We start from the raw sequence: 15,613 nt of genomic DNA, 5'->3' as shown, positions 1-15,613 counted from the left end.
ATAGATGCTCTGACTTAACATGTTCAACATAGTGTATCATAAAGGGATGTATTCATATATATGTGAGCGTGTTTTTTTTTCTTTCTTTCTTTTTTTTCATTTAGTACCAGAAGACAAAAAAGTACAATTTACCCTAATCATCCAATTCAAGTTTACACCCCCTGCTGTTACTGCATTGTTTCCTTCTTGAGCATCAGTGAATGTTTTTAGCTTTTGTAATAGTTGTGTATGAGTTCCTCAGTCGTCATCAGTGAGAAAAGATGAATCTCAAAATCATACAGTCACTGCTGGAAAGAGTTCAAATATGCAAAAGATGCTGGAAAACCAATGAATGTCCAGGACTTGGAGGATTAGGAGCTCATGAACAGCTATTACAAAACATAAAAACAGTCGTGGTTCACCCAGGTAAGGACACACAGTATTAAGAATCAAGGGTATGTAAACTTATGAACAGAGATATTTTTCGACATTAAGCCATTATTTTGTCTTGTGGACTATATGTAAACATCTGTTATGTGAAATAGCTTATTCAGGACAGTACTAAAAAAAATTTACATTACATTCAGATTCTGCAAGGTGTATGTAAAGTTTTGAGTCTCTTAAATCTCTTTCTCTCTCACACACACACCCCATCAAGGCAAATTATATATTATGATCTTTTATGTGGGTGACCCTTCTTTGTTTGTCCCTGTAGTATGTCTCTTTGACCGAATTGCTCATCTGAGAACTTCACTACTTGCCAAAGCAATTGTAAAGGAATACAGTGTCAGTGTGTTTTTATGTAGAACAGAGGTCTTCTTGCATTTTCTTTGGCAGATGTTAACACTTTTTTTGCATTCAGATCTAGAGGATTTCACATTGACTTATTTATCCCACATCATCTAGTTCAAGACCATGTTTGTTTTTGTCTTCCGTCGAAAGCACGAGATGTCTTTTGTCCATCTTTACATACTTTTTTTATTTTCAGAATGTAGAATACAATATGTAAATAATGAAGTGGCATGTAACTAAAATAGGGTGAGCGTGGATCCATTTCTCGATTGTGTAGTGCAGATACACAGAACGAGAAGCCAGACCTCAGACATGCTATATGCACACAAACACACACTTCTGCCTGTCGTCAGTGAGATCGCAACCAAGCAGTCGTTCAGTCACACCTTTTGAAACCCATCTCACGCTCCCCACATGAAAGACTCTGCAATGGCGCCACATGCAGAGCCGCCAGTCTTCCCAGCAGCTCCGCACATATATTAGCCATTAATTAGTTGGGCATGTGCCAGAAATATGTTTTCGACGAGGGTAACATCAATGGGTGTTTTTGCCTGTCAACTCCTTCTTTTTTTTTTTTTTCTTGTGTGCATGATACTGTTTTTCCAGTGTATTTAAATTGATTTGCATTAGTTAGAGTTTAAAGCTCTTCATTTGAAATGAGGTGATGTTTGCAGTCGATTGGGTGAATATTATAATGCAGCCTCAACAATTTCAATAGATTGTTCTTCTTAATCCTCTGGTGCTCTTCGGTCATTTTTGACCAGAAAAATGTTTTTGTTTTTTGTTTTTTTAGAAAAAAATGGTATGAAAGAATGGTACGATTGGTAAAGATTTTTGGCACTTGCTATGTGAACACACACAAATAAAAAAAATTCATAGACATAATTAGAAAAGGTTAAATGGTACTGAATAAAATAGTCTCACTTTCTACTGCTTGCAGTCAAAAATGACCGCATTGGATATGAATGGGTAATGGAAAGGAATTTCATCTAGTGGAAACATTTGGTACTGCACCCAAACAAAATCTTACTGAAAGCTCATATTTTGAGATATCAGGCTCAAATTTGGAACATAACTTTAGATTTATGGCTTTGATTTTCTTGCTTGTTTTGGAAAATATATATTTAATATATAAAAATTGAAAATAGTATTTTTCTGCATTTTTCATAACAATAAACATAAAAATTTTTATAGATTCACTTTTTTAAAAAGGTACCAAACTGAAGTGTGTGCACCAAAGCATGCAAGATTTATAACGGTTTAAGTTGGAAATTTCTTTTTCAGATCTATGCTCAAAAAGTGAATAAATGGATAAAAACTACTGCATAAATATAATTTATTACCATAAAATCCCCTAAAAATACAAGATATTAAATTAAAAAAAAAATCAAACTAAAATATAGTACATTCATTTCATTGAAATAAATAATAATAATAAAAAATCTGTCATATTTGACCGATATGCGAAGAGCACAAGATGGTTCACCAAAACATAAAAAATCATTTACTCATCCTCATGATGTTCCAATCTGAAAATCCTCCCTTTTTTATGCATTTTTATATAGTATTATAGTATTTTTTATTATTATTATTTTAATCAGCCTTTATTTTTATATTTTCTATTTTAATTTTAGTTTAAGTTTTTGTATAATCTTGGTATTTGCTTTTATCATTTGTATTGAGATTTTTTTTTTTTTTTTTTTAATGAAAATTTCTACATGGCTTTAATTTATTTTTATTTTAGTTTTAGTAATTTTAGAACTTTAAATTAAACATTTTATTTTAGTTAGTGTCTAAGGCAACATTTGTTTTTAATTTAACATTTAAACATTTAAGTTTTTAATCTAATAATTGTATTATTTGTTTTATTACATGGTGTGTTTTTTTTTTTTTTACAAAAAAACATTTTTAATAGTTTTAACTTTAGTTAACAATAACGATGCTGGTCTCAAATCTCAATTGTGTTTGCACACATTAAACTGACATTGCTGTTGTAAAATGACATTGCAACTCATTTTAAGCAGAATTGTGAGCGATATTTGAGAATTACGACATACAGTAAGTGAAGATTTTCAGAAAATTATTTACATTTCGACAGTGTTTAATGTATAATGCAAAGGTATTCATAATATACATTATAATGCATTATATCTTTTTATGAATAATTGTAACCAAAGTTAAAATGCATTATAATATTTGCAGATTCCCTGTTATTCTTTGAATTCAAAATCCTGCCTAATTATACGGGGCTTAAGACCAATTAGATGACTAGTTGATTTTGAAAGTATGTAGTTTTACACATCCCTAGTTCAAATTCACTTTCATTATATGAAACAAGCAGAAACAAGCACATCGTTGAAAACATCTCCTGTGTAGATGAAAGAAAGTCACAGAAGAATAAGGTGAGCTTTCATTTTTGGGTGATCTATCCCTTTAAGAGCATAGATGTATTAAACTATAATTTATTTAAACATCCAGTGGCTTTTTTGACCCCACAGCACAATCGATTTGGTTCATTTTTGGATGTGTTATCTCTGTTAATAATTGATTCTGTTGTGATATGTACCTGCAATCACACACTGCTGTGTTTGCCGTGTCAACAACGCTCACGCTGTCTATTTATGACTGTGTTCTGTTTGCTTTTCTCCTTCCGCACATCACTCATCTATCCCGCAGAGCTCCAATCTAAAAACCCGTCAGAATTGCCTGCTGCCGTCCTCCACTCTCTCATTTTGGGTTGCCGTGATTCGTTACAGACGGGAGATGGACTCTGTCCAGCTTCAGTTCTGCAGCGTACCGTCCCTGCGGCAATCAGACCATCAGTCAGCAGCCAAACAAACAAACGTGTGCTCTCACTCAATGAACCTCTTGTGCTCTTCCATGTGGGGATTGATAGTGAACATCTGGGATCTGGTCGAAATCAGAACAACTTATTCAAGTCTGGTATCACCAAATCATGAGTTAATTTAGATTTGCATAAACGGTTTTTGGCGGGATGCATAATTTCGTTCTTACTGGGAGGAAAAAGACAAAAATACTCAAATTAACAACAGAGAACTAATGATGAGAGGAGAATATTGTCATTATGTCCTCACTGAGATGCAGTGATGTCTTAACGTCTTTTTCATGTTTTTACACAGGTGACCTGCAACTGTTTCAGCATCAGTGATGGAGAGCAGCAGTACGTGGGGGTGGGGCTTTACCCCAGGTGAGTGACATCCCAGCATGCTTTGCACTGAACATAGAACAATTGTGCACATTATTAGAGTTGCTTGCTACAAAAAGCATCACTGTTTATATTCATATTTAGGGTTTGTGGTAAAAAAAAAACTGTCATAAAAATTAATAATCATTGCATAAAATTAAAAATACTAAATATTATGACATAAAAATAAACATTTAATTGCACTTATGTTAGTATTGCATAAAATTATTGAATTAAAATACATAAAATATTAATATATTTAAAAATATGATGATATTACCCCAGATGAGTGACATGAGGGACATCCCAACATGCTTTGCACTGAACATAGAACAATTGTGGACATTATTAGTGCTGCTTGCTAAGAAAAGCATACTTACGTTTAGTGATAAAAAATCCATTAAAAATATTAATTATTCTAATTCGTTAATATTTAAAAAAAAAAAAAAAATCCCTTTTTACATAAAAATTAAAGATTTAATTGCACTTAAAAATAAATGAAAAGTATTGCATAAAATTATTGATAATTAAAATATACAAAATATTATTATATTTAAAATACAGTGACATTGATAAGTGACATAAGGGACATCCCAGCATGCTTTGCACTGAACAAATGTGAGGGGAAAAAAAAAGGAAATTATTAGTGGTAATTGCTAAGAAAAGTGTCACTATTAATATTGTTCAAACTTAGGGTTAGTGATGAAATACAATTTTTAATTATTAAGTGTTCTTTGAAATGATTATTACAAAAAAAAAAAAAAGGAAAAAATTAAAGAAAAAATTATTACATAAAATGACAAATTAAATCACATTTAAAAATTAATTTAAAATTAGTTGTGACATAATTTCCACCACAAGAATAAATTTTTTCCTCATTAATAATTTTTTGTTTTTGTTGTTGTTGTTTTTTTTTCAAATGCTAGTTTATTTGTTTATTAAGGAGACGTCAGTTTCAGTAAAAATCATGCTTGAGATGAAATATGAAACATGAACTTCAGAAAATACAACTATTTAGTTTTACTTGAAGCACAGAACATTAATTGTCTTAGATGTACCCATAATGCTCTTGTGTTTCAGTCAATTGGGCCACTGTTCTTATTTTCATGCTAAAAGTGCCCAGCAGATTTGTGTGACAGAAAATGTTTGTATTATTAGCTCTGCAGTCATAAAGAGGGATTCTGACATGAGTTAGGATTACATGCTACGATTTGCTCTCTGCTACTGAACATGCCTCAGGGAAGCTCCCGTTCACACACATGGAGGGGCTGAACCAAAAGCAGCACAAGAAACAGGAATAATTACGCATAAACAGACGTTTGGCTTTCAATGTGACTAAATTACAACTTGCCGAGACATTGTGAGCCCTGAAATAGAGGGGATTTCCTCTGCAAATTGCTTTGTGCATGTAAGACTTGGAGTGAATCCTCTGGGCTGAAATGCATCTCATAAGAACCACACTGATGCTGAAAAACACATTTTAAAGCTTTCGAATGGAGAATGACTTCAGTATTGTTATTTTTCAAATGTGTGATGCTATAGTGTATGCAATGCGTGCAAAATCACCATAGATTTCACATTAGCTAAAGTACAACATAGCCTACTGTATATTTAGCCTTCTGGTTGCTGTAGGAGTGTTCGTTAGGTCTGTCTTACAAATAATGACAGGAACTTTCTCTGTGCTATTTTCCTCCTCCTCCTCTCTCTCTCTTCTTTCTCTCTATCGTCTGTTTGTAGAGGGTGATAGTAATTAAAATGTGACAGGCCAGTGTCAGTGTGCCAGTGCCGTCACGCTCTGCCTTCTCCCTTTGAGGCGGTGACAGGGCCGAGACCTAGAGATGAACTGCTCTTAAATTACACTTTTATCAGTTCTGACGTCTTTCATAATTAATCTTCATGCCCACAATTGTCACCGAGTGCCGTTTTTTTTTCACCTACAGATGAGCTCTAGATGGGGTCATGATTGTATGGTGGAATTTCCCATTTCTAAAGGCCTATTAAAATACAGCTGTTGTGTTTCTTCGAGATGACATGGAATGACATTCAAAAAGCATTCACTTTCCATACTGTAGTATATTTCAGATGAAATAGAATATTCGCTAGGACACCGTGTAGAGCATGGCTTGATTTTATCCAATGGGAATTGATTGGTTCTAGTGTTGTCAAAAGTACTGACTTCAGTCCCAAGTCAGTACTGAAATGCTAAAAATGTGACGATATCGGCATTTCCCTCTAGCCGATATCGAGTGGATGTGTTGAGTGGATTCTTAAACACCTTGGCCATCGGCTACAATGATCAACACACGGGAGCGTTTGAAAGCACGGAAGTGTTTCAAAGTGTTTTGAAAGTGGGTCTGCTGAGAGACGCCTGCTTTTAAATGCTCCCGTGTGTATCTGTGTAAGCGTTCGGTGAAGTCACTATCGTCATTTAGTGTAAATAGAATGTATCGCTATTTTCACTTAGTGTAAATAGCATCTACAGCTGATTATATTATATTATATTATAAATGATTATATTTGCTATGGGCTACATAAATTTAACCTCCCGATCGCGGTAAAAGCTAGGATTGCGAGCCGACTCGCTACTGTTGCACCACTGAAGACGATGAATTTTGCATGTCTTTTATTAAAATTGATAAATAATAACAAGTTATTATGTCGAAATAACGACTTAATATCTCGAAATTACGACTTATGTCGAAAAATAATGACTTATTATGTCGAAATAACGAGATATTATGTCGAAATGACTTAATATGTTGACATAATGAGATATTATGTCGAAATAACGACTTAATATCTCGAAATAACAAGTTATGTCGTAATAACGAGATATTATGTTGAAATAACAAGATAAGTGTCGTAACATGTCCCATACCATCCAAGTGCACACACACAGCAGTGAGTATTGAACACACACACACACCTTGAACACACATTCAGAGCAGTGGGCAGCCATTTTGCTGCGGCAATTGGAGGAGTAATTGGAGGTTACTTAGCTGCCTTGCTCAAGGGCACCTCAGTTGTGGGTGTCATGAAAGTGGAAGAGAGCGCTGTTTATTATCCCCCCACCTATATTTTCTGCCGGTACTAAGACTCGAACCCGCGACCTTCGGGTTACTTACAAGTCTGACTCTCTAACCATTAGGCCACGACTGCCCTTTTAGTTGATCGGATCACAAGTAGACGAGGGAGATGCATACCTGTTTACACCTGGTGCCTCTTTTGTCCATTTTCCACCACTTCTGTCCTTATTTCTTCAAGGGGAGGGTATATAGGCAGGTAAATGTATGTTTTTTTTGTTTTTTTTTGTTTTTTTAGAACAAAATAAGCTCACACTTTATATACGAATACAACCAGAGACGACGGAAAAGCATAAGAAGAGCATCAGCTTTTGTTTATGCTCTGATAGCTGCAAGACCACGCCAAACTTGTCTGTGTGTAAATAAAAGATCGTACTTGTAGAAGACTGGCAATATATTTAGGTAGTGCTGTGCTACCAATATTTGTTTTCTCTACTTGGTTGAACAATGAACAGTGCATCCATTTATAAACCATAACAGGGTGTTTTATTCCTGTCTATTTTTATACATGAAATGTGACATGCACTGTCAGTTTCTCTGCTACCTAATGCGAGAGCATATTGTGGTGTGTTTAAGTCCTCAGCCGTGGCGACTCCAGTGTAACACTTCTTCTCAGGCTGGATGTGAACCAGCGGTTTTGTGCTAATCCCCGTGGTTGTGTCTGGAGCTCACGGGAGGATTTGTGCTGTCAGACGTCCTCCATGGCCAGGACTCCATGCTGACACTCGCGGCCCCATCTGGGCACTGTTATCAGGGGAAGAGAGTGTATCCATAGTGCCCAAATTAAGCTCCAGTAAACCTGTGGCCGGCAGTCTGTTGTGCTGTGACCTGACAAAACCCAGCAGCAGAAATCCTTAAAGTTTTACAGAAGCCCTACCGCATGCAGCCATTGTCATCCATGAAACCAAGGAAAGTTTGTGACTATTTGTTTCCCACCTTAACACCCCATTCAGGCCTTGGAAATAGTGAGGGATAATTGGGTGTTTCTTCAGTTATAGGCACTTTTGTGTCCCAGGAGTTCATTAAAAATAACATAAACTGTTAAAACTAACTAGATAACTAGTGTATTCTGTTAAATTGTCATGTAATCTCAATTTATATTTTTAGTAGTGGAAATTTAGCTAGCTATAACTAGCTAATTCTGCAAATGCTATATGGTAAATCAGAGCTTTGATAACACTAACATAGCGTAGCAATTGCTGAAATATGGCAATATAGAAAATGTTTCATATACCTGTTCTCAAACTAAGCTTATGCTCCACTCCTCACCATGATGGTAACCCCCCCAAAAAAACACATAACAGAAACTCTTTTAAATTTGGATGGTGAAGCATTAAACACTACTAAATCCCCCACTTAACATTAATCTTGCACAAAAACCACTTAATTTTAGCATTTATTCTCCCTTTCGAGTGTCATGGCAAAGCATGCTGGGAAATAGAAGAAGTTTGTCTAAATTAAAAGAAACAAGTTCATAAAACTCAAAACAATGAAACAATTCAGATTACTTAAAATGTGTCAGTTTCGTGAACTTAAAAGAAAAAGAAAGTTCTAAATACTCATAAAAGTAAATTTGATTTAACTAATTTGTTTAATTTGAGTTTTCCCTACTCAAACCAATTAATTATTTTGAGCATTAGGGTTTAGTGTTCCAAAAATGTTTAAAATGTCATTTCCACCACCGTAATTTCCATTACAAAATGTTATTAAACACAATATATAATTTGAATTGTGATTGTAATGACACTGTGGTGGAAATTTCTGAAAAATGTAAATAAATGACAAGGCATATATAAACACTGTTAGTAATTAAACTAGTCTGAGTGTGTTTTAAGAGAGTTTATAAAAGTCCACATGCAGGGCCAAAAGTAGTTAGCTCTAAGTGGGTGATGTTGACATCATATCCTTGTATCAGTTGCGTCAGTCTCCGCTGTTATGAAAATGCAGTAAATTAAGCTGTATTCAGGTGTGAGGGTGTGCCAGGAACAGCTTTCCTTTCTGTTCCGGCATAGTTAATGGCTACCTTCTGCACTGTTATTTGGAAACATTAATAAATGACCGCAGCGGATTGCTATTCGCCTTGTCTGTTGATGTTTCAGGCTGCTTAGCAATACACAGGTATTATGTTTTGTTCACAGAGGAGGGAAAGAAGATGAGAGGAAATCATCCCATTGTCCTCCATATTCTCTCATTACCCAGCTCTGTTCACCATTATTTCATTTTTTCACTCGTCTTCTGTTTACAGAGCACGGTGCTTAGGGGTACAAGCACAGACTCGCTTTAATGAGATACATTTTCTTTCGTCATTGCGTAAAAACCACATGTAAAGATTGAGTTTAGGCCCGTGTGTATGTAAGTGAGGAGCGTCGGGCTCTTAGGGGCTGTTTATGGGTGAATAATCAAAAGCAAAGATTAAGGGAGGATCATTAAAGAGGGTTTCACTCAGGTTAAATAGTCTGCTTTGAGCTAAATGTCTTGTGTGTGTGCAGACAGCGGCTTAGCTAACAGCTATTTTCTGACAGCATTGATAATCTCAAATTTGGCCCGTGTTTTTTTTGATATGGCTTAAAGGAGGCATATCTTGGAAAACAGGATTTTCTTTGCTCTTTCAATCTGCTTTGTAAGAGAATGCAACACAAAGCCCCACCCAGACCATTTATGGGAACTAAACTGCAAGATTTGGTCAGTAGGAAATCAGAAATCTCAAATATAAGCCAGGCGCATGGTCCGAAAGGGTTGTACCTAGTCCATTAATGAGTAATGGGTGTGTTTTGGGCGTAATGTGCAATAAACCAATCAGAGTCTCATCTCCCATTCCCTTTAAAAGCCAGTTGCGCTTGCACCATGGCGGATTCACTATTTACATGGCGGAGTTTGCAAGCAAAAAGACTAAACGCTTCTCCAGAAAGGGATCCTTTTATTTTTAATATTTCAAAATTTTGTGTGCTGCTGCGTGTCCCTGTGTGTGTAACAAGCAGAGTGTACGTGCGTTGTGCACCCGCATATAGGCGCATATTACTAATGTGCCCTATAAATAAAAATAAATAAAAATAAAAAAACTGCGGCATTAACTTTAGACCAGGTTTTTGTTGGTCAATGCCGTTTTCAGTTGCCGCAAAATAGCAATACACCAGCAGTGCGCCTGAACATACCTTGTTTTCAGAGCAGCACGCCCATGGACGAACTGATGGGCGTGAGTGCATTTGCTATTTAAAAAACGTGGGCGCTGGACTTGAAAATGATAACTGTGTTGGGCTGAAACTAGCAAAAAACACTTGCATCACGCCTGGTGTCGCATTGCGCCGGGTGCGTGATAGGTCCCAAAGAGAGAGTGGAAAAATGTCAAATTGATGTCTGTGTTTGGTGCAAAAAAAATTACTAAGTAACTTATAATTTATTATTTAATAAATAAAAAAAACATTTATATTGTCCATTATTTCATTAAAAAATGAATCCCTCATATATATTTTTTAATTAATTTTTAACACTCTTTCTTGAATTTAAATGATCTTCATTCTTTTGTTTGATTTTTTTTTTTTTTTTTTTTTTTTTTTTTTAGAATGTGAAAATCTAATTTTTATTAGAATGCAAATAAGCTCTCATTTGATTCTAGTTTTGATTTGATTTAATTTATTCTTTTAGAAAGTAGTTGGCAGTAATTTAACAAGATCCTGTAAATGAAAAGCACTGGCGTGTGAAGCTTAATCATCAGAGCTCAGAGGGTGTGGCCTGTTGCCATGGCTTTTACACAAGGCCATTTCATTGGCTAATAATCCAATTATTTATGTTGGCTAATCATGGAAGATTGTATTATTGTGGTCTTTCAAGCAAAGCAATCTAATGGGAAGGTGAGCAAAATGTCTAGTTTTGAAGTTTTAAAATTCAGATATGTATATCTAGAACCAGCCTCCCTGTGTGGGCCATTAAACTAGCACAGCTTCCAATTCAACATCCATGGGAAACATTTTGCGTCTATGAATATGAGCCTCTGGGATTACAGTGAACAAACAAAACCAGAAAGGCAGATGCCGAAATTGCTGTTTAGATATGAGCTATGAAGTCTTCAGATCGGATGTGAGGCCAAAGCAGAATCAAGGCTTCAGACAATGTTGTCGACGTCTCAGAGAAATGATAATGACGCAGAAAGGTTGTCCCGTGAGAGCGAGGCCCGTCTGTTTACCGTCGGCTGGGTGGGCCGACTCTAAGCCGGCTTTATACACTGTTCTTAGGCAATGTTGAATCCTCCCCAGACCATGACAAACAGAAGTAATTTGTTGCTCTGTTTTTTTGAATGACTTCCGATGCATTAGCAGAAGCCAGGAAGAGCAGGACAGCATGTATTCTTGTCTACATATGAAGGATAATTGTGCTTTCGTGCTTGATTTGTAATTGCTGTGTTCTGTCATGCTTGTGTGAATGTAAATACATGCTTACATCTCCTAAAATCGTACCACAAGGGAGTACTAGCTGACACGAAGGCCCTGTTTACACCTCGTATTAAGATGCGTTTTGGTCGATCGGATCACAAGTGGATGAGGCAGACACATACCCGTTCACACCTGGTGTTTTAATCCGTCTCTTTTATCCGCTTCTGTCCTGATTTCTTCGAGGGGAGGGTTTATGAGCGGGTAAATTTATGGGCTTTTTCAGATCTTTCGATCTAATGGATAAAATAAGCTTGCGCAATTTACATATGAATGCACATGGTGATGACAAAAAGACATACGGAGAGCAGCAGCAGCTTTCATTTCTGCTCTGATACTGCTGCCACAATACCACAACGAAAGCTGTGAAATGGTGAGAATGATGAGCGAACATTGTGGTTGGTATGTTTTTCATTTTCAAACCAAACTTGGGTCTTCAGCTGACAAAGTTTAAGTCCCGTCTGGCTAGTCTCAGCCTCAGACGTCACGCCCACGGACCATTGGCTGAACGTCTGATGCATATGGCACACTTAACTGGAAACACTTAAGGAGTTTCGAAGTCGTCATCTGGTTGGTTGAATTCTACAGGATGTCCGGGAGATATGCGTGTTGCGTTCTTTAACGGTCCGCCTGGAAACAAATGCCGTGACGCCAAACCCCCTCGTAGAAGAAGAACGCCGTCATGTTTACAACTGTGACAGCGAGCGCTTACCAGGATCAAATAAACGCTGGATTTTTAAAAGTATGTGAAGTTCGCAGCTCCATTGTTGCAGTAAACTTGCAAAACGTTCTTGAATTAATAATTTATTAGATGCACGCTGGTGTGTTATTGTAGGGACATTGACTTTCATTTTCACGCCCCTAAACCTGATGCGGAACAAAACAAACTGTGATTGGTTGCATTACATGTCAGTCAAACGTCTTCTTGGGCGGCCCTTGGCCAATGAAAGCTGCGATAGATTCCAGACCTTCTGCCGTCAGTCTTAAGGTCTGGCTAGGCGAGACTACCATCTGGCTATTGCGCTTCCCATAATGTTTATACGTTATGGCAGTAGGCAGAGAGTAGGCGGTCTTTAATGGCTGTTCAGACACGTTCGACCACATTAGGATCTACACTATGAAAGCAATCCGGTCAAATGTGTTTTCGACTACCTCTGGAAGTGGTCGAAAGTGGACAAGCTCAAAGCGTTTTAGACCCCGTTTACACCTGTATTTAGTGTTGTCTACTTGTGTTCCGATCCAAAACGCATCTTAATACCAGGTGGAAACAGGGCCATAGAGACTTCAAACCTGGTTTACACATACATACTGTATGCGTATTGTTCACTTTAGATTAGCCAGTCACTTCAATTAATCATTAAATTAATATTTTAATTATTACTGACTCTCATGTTGTTTTGAACCTTTATGTTATTATTTATTTTTTGTTTTTCAATCGGAGCTCTGTATTAAGACTTTTTCTTCTTTTTTGGTGCTTGGAATTATAAATCACTACATTTTCTGTCGAAAAGGTCTAGAAAATAACTACTTTTGTGTTCCACAGAAGAAGAAGAAAACTATGGGTTTTATTATATATGAGTAATTAATTATATATAATAATATTTATAAATATTACTGGTTGGTCCAGATGAATGTTTGTAAATTCAAAAATACCAATATCGTAAATGAACAATGTGATGTCAGCATCCAAATAGGTCACTAAGAGCATCAGCAGTGATGATCTCACCTTCAGCGCAGGCAGCGAGGGTCTTGAAAAGATCAACAGTGTCACATCAGTGTCGTTTCATTGCTGTCATTCTCGCCTTGTCGCTTTTTTTTTTTTTTTTTTTCCTTTCCGGAAAGGCAGCAAGTTGCATCATATCACATTCAAGAGGACAAATGTCCCACTGACAAATGTGTCAGCTTTCTTGTTTTCTGTGTCTCCTGACTGCAGCAGCTTGTTTCTTTAGTTAATTAATTAGTGATGCCTGATTTATGTTCCATTATTTAGCAGTTGCTGTCCTTGTGCATTATTTATTTAGATTCAAGAGAAAAAATTGAGACGATGAGGGATTTGCAGTTTGATTTCAGTGTTTAATAAACAAAAATGTGTCATTTAGAGAGAAATAATTAGATTTTTTTATGAGTTTGTACAAGTTTTCCTGTGTATTTTGACAGACTGAACTAAATTCACCACCCTTGGGTCTTATTTGTCAGATCAGCATAGATTTGAGCATAGAACAGACAAACAATAAAGAAACTAAATTAAATCACAAATAAATAAATGATTATATATAAAATATTTATATACATTTAAATAGTTTATGTGATTATTTTAATATTTAAAGGTACACTATGAAACTTTTGGCCACTTTTTGGTTAAAAAACCAAAACTTCACGCATTTTGCACGCATTCACAATATATAATGCTTTAATGAACTCTGTTAGTGAGCTACATTTGGCAAATTTAATCCAAAATCCCTCAATTGTCGCCATCTCCAAAAATCCAAGCCAATGTTGATTCTCGTTTTATTATGAGCTCTTGACAGCAGACTCTACTCTGTTCTACTTCTACAGTTTTTTTTAAACAGGTGATTCCCTGAAGGTTTGAGATTTAGCTTGCTCCATGTCAAACTTTCTCACTCGTTGTGACAACTAACCTATGCCCTCGCTGAGAGGATCTATTGAGACACTATGCTAGTGAATTGTGCTTACACATGGTTCAAGAGTTCCTGGTTTAACTCATGTTTTGTGTTGTTCTGAACCAGCATGTCTCTGCTGAACCATAACTGCCAGCCAAACTGTGTCATGATGTTCGAGGGCAAAAGACTTGAGCTGCGAGCTGTTAGGGTCATCAGACCCTGTGAGGAGGTATACGATCCATCCATACACACTCACATACACCTTACTTCTCGCTCTCCTTGTCCTTTTTTGCTATTCTAAACTCTAAACTAAAGTGTTACCATATTTTCATACCACATGTATGTCAAGGAGACACAGTGTTTGTACTTTTCAGCCCGCAAATAGCAGTTGTCTGTTCAAATTAAACTAGGACATGAAAAAGTATTTTAACTTCCAAAAAATTACACACATCACACCACAGTTTCTCAGTTGCAGGCACTTAACCGAGCCCCCTGCCAGATTAACTTCACCCTAATTCAGTCATACAATGAATACTTCGAAAAGCAACATCTTACATTTACTGCATTTAGCAGACAACATTATCCAGAGCGTCCTGCAGAACTCTTTAACAATCACTCCAGATTAATCAGAGCTCATTTAAACCTATTTACATGACCGCACACATCTATCACACCACCAGACTGAAAAACTAGTAGAAAGCCAAGATATTCTTATATATTACCACCTGAATCCTGTGCTTATCCGTGGCGGGATGTGGTTTTTCGCATCGACCCTGTTCGGCATGCTCGACAAATTCTCATTATTCGACCGTTCTGTTTATTTCTGCACCGAAAGTTTAAATATTCCAAAGTAAATCAGGCAGTCATGCTTAATTTACCTCTGACAGTGGGAGGGAATGTCGAAAGAGCAAGCGAACTGGAATGAAATTACCAGCAAGCTCTCTGTACACAGGAAGTAATGAGAATTCACACTATAGGTGTACGATAGACGATGGCAGAATACACGAGTGCTCATCGTCCCACAGACACTGTTTACACACACGCAAACACACACTCATTCGTACGGCAAAATTATAATTCATACACCCACACACATCTGCACACTGTACACACAGCGCTGTTTGCCCATAAGGGTCATACTCATTTTGGATCTGTTTTTCGTTTTCTCCTCTTCCTGTTTCTGTTGCTTTCGCTATTTACCCATCTTTTCTAGTTTTATGTACTCTACTCTTCCTATCGGTCTCGTTTTCTCTCTCTCTCTGCTTCACTCAATGACTCATTCATTGGAATAACTGTTTTCAATTCTCTCTCGCTCTCTGTATTTGACCTCACCAGCACCCAGAGAGTTTGTAAATGGAAAAGCTTTCTCCATACTGTGCAGTACATGCTGTTTTTTTCTTTTTTTTGTTTTGTTTTCCTTTCTTGTAGATAACAGGTGAAACAATATGCATATAAAGGTTTGAAACAGTAGCATGCTACATTATTGTCACGTGACCTTACTACATTGTG

At 36.6% G+C, this 15,613-nt stretch overlaps 1 protein-coding gene across 1 annotated transcript in view; it reads left to right on the top strand.

Annotated features, from left to right (window-relative positions):
• smyd3 (SET and MYND domain containing 3) overlaps positions 1-15,613 on the top strand; it is a 182,730-nt gene that overhangs the window by 134,653 nt on the left and 32,464 nt on the right. The window contains exons 6-7 of the mRNA XM_051867667.1: positions 3,912-3,979; positions 14,231-14,333. Coding sequence (XP_051723627.1) covers positions 3,912-3,979; positions 14,231-14,333 — 171 coding nt within the window. The remainder of the gene's footprint in view (positions 1-3,911; positions 3,980-14,230; positions 14,334-15,613) is intronic.

This window comes from Ctenopharyngodon idella, chromosome 17 (genome assembly GCF_019924925.1).
Source record: "Ctenopharyngodon idella isolate HZGC_01 chromosome 17, HZGC01, whole genome shotgun sequence".
Lineage (NCBI taxonomy): Eukaryota > Metazoa > Chordata > Actinopteri > Cypriniformes > Xenocyprididae > Ctenopharyngodon > Ctenopharyngodon idella.
The sequence above is the reverse complement of the archived record's forward strand: the minus strand, read 5'-3'. Positions and strand labels throughout refer to the sequence as shown.